Genomic DNA, 4,484 nt, shown 5'->3' with positions numbered 1-4,484 from the left:
TCTTGCCCTACTTTGATTCTAACTGTACCCCCGGCCTTGGTAGGCTACATCTCCTACACAGGTCCCCAGAGGCTAGGAACATGAGGCATTTCCAGGGACTGTTTGGAAAACATGCATCTGCTTCTGTTGGCTACACACTCATCACTAGGTATCAATCCTTATTCATGTACTAGAACATTCTTTGTCTGGGTCTCCCAAATTTGGTTTCATTTTCTGCCTCTCTTATCATTCCAATAAAATCTCTCTCTCTTTCTCTCTCTCTCTCTCTCTCTCTCTCTCTCTCTCTCTCTCTCTCTCTCTCTCTCTCTCTTTCCCTCCCTCCCTCCCTTTTTCCCTATCCCTTCCTTGTTCTACATAGGCTAAAACAATCCTGAATGCTGCTGATCAAATGGCATTTTTGTGTGTGGAAGAGTCTGGAGTGGTCAGTGTCTTCTGTCTATGCTCACACACACCCCTGTTTGTTTCAGAGAGTCCAGACAACCTGGAAAGACTGACATGAAGGCTCCACTGTCTGAGATCCCAACCACCAAGTGCAGCGACTTCCTATTCACAGCCCGTGCCAGCAGGTGTGAACATTGCATCCTTCCTCTCAGGTTCACAATCACACAAAACCCATCTCAATCACTATCTTGGTGTACCACATCCCCCTCCAGCATTCACCCCCACTTCTGCCCTCCAACTCCCTCCTTTCTCTTCCGTGATGTCACTGCTGGGGAAAAACAATCTGTGAGGAACTCCTCACTTTTGGCCAATTTCAGTTTCCTTCTTGATACCATGACATCGTCTTTACTCAGGGTATTCGATTTTTTTTCCCGCAGCACCCCACCCCTCCGCCAGGCCCCAGTGTCTCTATAAAGAAGAGTTTGCAGCTCAGATTAGCACAACACTCAGCTGGCCTCTGAAGCTTCTAAGCTCTGCAGTCTCAGCTCTGTACCAACCTCTCCCCCAGCAACACCATGAAGCTGTGTGTGTCTGCTCTCTCTCTCCTCCTGGTCATGGCTGCCTTCTGGGCTCCAGCGCTCTCAGCACCAAGTAAGTGGACTCTGCCATTGCTGCTCCCTTGATGACCCAGTGGGTTCAGTTTTCCAGCCAGGACCAGACCAGCAGTGGGGATTGGTCAGGGGACAAAAGGGAGCTGGGAGATTCCCCACTCTGCTGTTAACAGTGGAGACTACCAGACAGTCACCAATACTTAAGGTCCTGTTTCCTTAAGAATTAACAGTCAATCGAGGGAAATGGTGGGCTAGAAGCCAGATATTCTGAGACTTTCTCTGTGGTTTAAGCTTGTCTGTCTCTATGCCTTGATTTCCCTAACTGAAATATGAAGGAATGGAGAGGTGTTTTGAGACAAAAATCCAGTTTCAATCTCCTAGAATTTTCTCTCCTTTTCGCGGACTGTCTTTCTAGAGTAAAAGTCTCATTCTGGGTGGAGGACCTTGCATTCAAGGGGCCGTGTTTTGGGTTCTAGTAGTTCATAGGGAAGATCTGGAATGAACAGCAGGTTTGACCTTACCCTGGCTTTTTCTTCCAGTGGGCTCTGACCCTCCCACTTCCTGCTGCTTTTCTTACACTGCTCGGAAGCTTCCTCGGAACTTTGTGACAGATTACTATGAGACCAGCAGCCTTTGCTCCAAGCCAGCAGTGGTGTAAGTACACACTGGGGGGAGGGCCAGCCTCAGAAAGGGCCAGGTTCACGTGAAAGGGATAAGAGAGGGATTCATTTCTAAGGGTTGAAGCTGTGCCAAAGAACAGTGAGGTAACTTTTTGAATTCTGATAGTGAATTAATGGTCATTAAAATGGGTGGTAGCTCTTGGAGATGAAGGTATCCAGAGTTCATGAAATCAGAAACAGTCAAAACAATGCACACTTATATAGAAAGTCCATTTCAAGGAGCTTTGAAATTTGGGAAACATCATCATATTGATCATGAAACCCTGTTTCCTAATATAGGGAACCCCTGGGCACAGATACACACCCAGGGAACAGAGTTTCAGGAAGTCTAGTGTCAGGATAATGCAGGAAGGATCCCCTCCACCATGGTTGTCCATAGAAGCAATGCTCAACAGAGTGAGATGCCTATCACAGGCAAAGGACAGTGCTAGATGTTCTCTACAGAACCATGGGATTCTTATCTGTCCTCTCCTTCTTCTACAGATTCCTCACCAGAAAAGGGAAGCAAGTCTGTGCTGACCCAAGCCTGCCCTGGGTCAAGGATTATGTGAATGACTTGGAGTTGAACTGAACTGTAGGAGGAACCACTTCAGGGAAGGCCTCCTGAGCCCTGTCACTCCTCATTCAGAAGTGCCTTGCTCCTTCCATTCAGAATTCCTCTCCCCCTTTTTAATCAAGTATTTATATAGACTTTGTTATTTTATTTGGCATTATTTTTACTATTTATATTTAATTAAAGGACATGTGTCTCCCATGGGGATGGTCCACCATTACCGTTCCTCAGCAATTGTAGATATGATCACGTGGTTGATCTCATGCATTTTCATAATAAACCTTTTTTAAAAATGTAGTTGGTGATTTAAAATTGATCTTCGCCGGGCGGTGGTGGCGCACGCCTTTAATCCCAGCACTCGGGAGGCAGAGCCAGGCGGATCTCTGTGAGTTCGAGGCCAGCCTGGACTACCAAGTGAGTTCCAGGAAAGGCGCAAAGCTACACAGAGAAACCCTGTCTCGAGAAAACCAAAAAAAAAAAAAAAAATTGATCTTCATTTGGTTTGAAAATTCCAGGTGCTATTATAGATAAGCTATAGTTTGCAAAAGCAGTGATCATGAGTAAATACGGAGATCTTAACGTGTCTTCTTGTCTACATGGACTCAATACATCCTCTCAATGCTTCTAATGAGAATGCTAACACCTGTATAAGGGTGGGAACCGGTACCTACAGGTTTATCGATTAAGAAACAGCCTTAGGGAGAAGGGTTCTCTGAGGCTTGTAGATTTGCTTGGGAAACATCAGGAAAGCATGACCCAGAGGGACATTGTTGATCCTAAGGGTCATTAGATTGACATTCCAGAGGGAAACTGTGACTGGGACAACAACACAAGACAGAGGGAAGGGATGTGGTCCAGTCTTAAGGGGACTTCATTGTCTTATTATCACCGTGACATTAGAACATCACTTTACCTTACTAGAGCTCAGGTTTTCTGACCTGTAAAGTGGGGTAATAGTGCCCACTGTATTGGAATGTATAAAACACCCCAGAAAATTTATCTCCCTCTCTGAACTCCAGCTTGTGTTCCTGGAAAACAAGGATTTTTGAAGTTCCTATTAGCTCATGGGTCAGCAACCTAAACCACAGAGTAAATGAAATGACAGAGTCCTAAGTGTGTGGTTTGGCTGTAAAACATCATAGACCCAAGCCATGACTACTTAACAATTCTCAGTCACACTTACTCCACCTAGGACAGAGAGAAACGTAGAATTGAATGAACAGTAGTTCTGGTTAATGGTTCATAGACTGGCAGTGTGTTGGAGCTGGGAAAGACCCCTTAGGTCATCCAGTCTAACTCTCATTTTGTGGAAACTGAGGTTAAAGACTGAGAAATAACTTGCCAAAGGCCACTCAGTGTGTGACAGAGCGGCACTGCAGCTGATGTCAACCCCCAGGTCAATACTCTGTACTGGGTATCTTTCCTAGTGACACACTTCTGTAGCCCGCATACAGATAATCCCCTGAGAAACATAGACAAGGTGAAGATGGCCTTGAAAGACATTTCAGCATTACCTGGTGAGTAAAAGTGTAATCAGACCCTCTTCTCTGAGACAACAAGCACATTTCCTTCCTTGTCCCACCCTCAGCCCCTCCTGGCATCCAGGCTACTCCATAGCAAGGGACCTAGAGCAGGTCTGAGAGGATGGGGACTAAGAAATGTTGGCTTCTGGTTTCCTTTGTCTAGATCTGAGCTATCCAATATGCTAGCACTGGCCCGAGTGCCTACTTAAATTTCAATGAAGTGCAACAAAAATAAAATTGAATTCAGCCTCTCAGTCAAACCATTCATAGATGCTTATGGCTACCATGTTAGAAAGGACTAGTGTAGAACCTGTCCAGAACCAGCCAGTCATTACAGAAAGCTCCGTTGCATGGCATGTTCCCAGCAATCTCACTTAATGAAGAGTGATGATCAGGGAAGTCAGGGTAGCCTCGAAGGTTATAGATAGATTCAGAGATACACAACTTCTACTCTGAGTAGATGAGACAGCAGAGAGAATGGATGGTCCTCAGAACTGAGACAAGGTACAGATCACTGTAGAAGACTGAACAATGACTTCCCCATATGACCTCATCCTTAGCCCTAGAACCTGTCATTGTTACCACACACGGAAGATGGGATTCTGCAGATAGGATTAAGTAAGAATTCTGGGGCACAGACCCAGTCAGGGCCCCTGTGTAGCCATGCACCCTGCTAAGGAAGGCAGAAGGAAATTGGAGGAAGGGGTGTAGACAGCCATGTGATAACTGAAGAAGA

The 4,484-nt window shown here is 45.7% G+C and overlaps 1 protein-coding gene across 2 annotated transcripts; it reads left to right on the top strand.

Moving 5' to 3' along the window:
• The first annotated feature begins 956 nt into the window (after window positions 1–956).
• LOC128123386 (C-C motif chemokine 4-like) lies at window positions 957–2,243 on the top strand. 2 transcript variants are annotated; one of them, XM_052759743.1, is made up of 3 exons: window positions 957–1,032; window positions 1,532–1,646; window positions 2,168–2,243. In XM_052759743.1, the coding sequence occupies exons 1-3, from the start codon at window positions 957–959 to the stop codon at window positions 2,241–2,243; spliced, it is 267 nt and encodes an 88-aa protein (XP_052615703.1). The 2 variants fall into 2 exon arrangements, with proteins under 2 accessions (XP_052615703.1, XP_052615702.1); XM_052759742.1 differs by having other exon boundaries at window positions 2,156–2,243.
• The last annotated feature ends 2,241 nt before the right edge of the window (window positions 2,244–4,484 follow it).

This window comes from Peromyscus californicus, unplaced genomic scaffold (assembly GCF_007827085.1).
Source record: "Peromyscus californicus insignis strain IS unplaced genomic scaffold, ASM782708v3 Scaffold_3__1_contigs__length_106647218, whole genome shotgun sequence".
Taxonomy (NCBI): Eukaryota; Metazoa; Chordata; class Mammalia; order Rodentia; family Cricetidae; genus Peromyscus; species Peromyscus californicus.
This window is presented reverse-complemented; position numbering and strand designations above follow the sequence as displayed.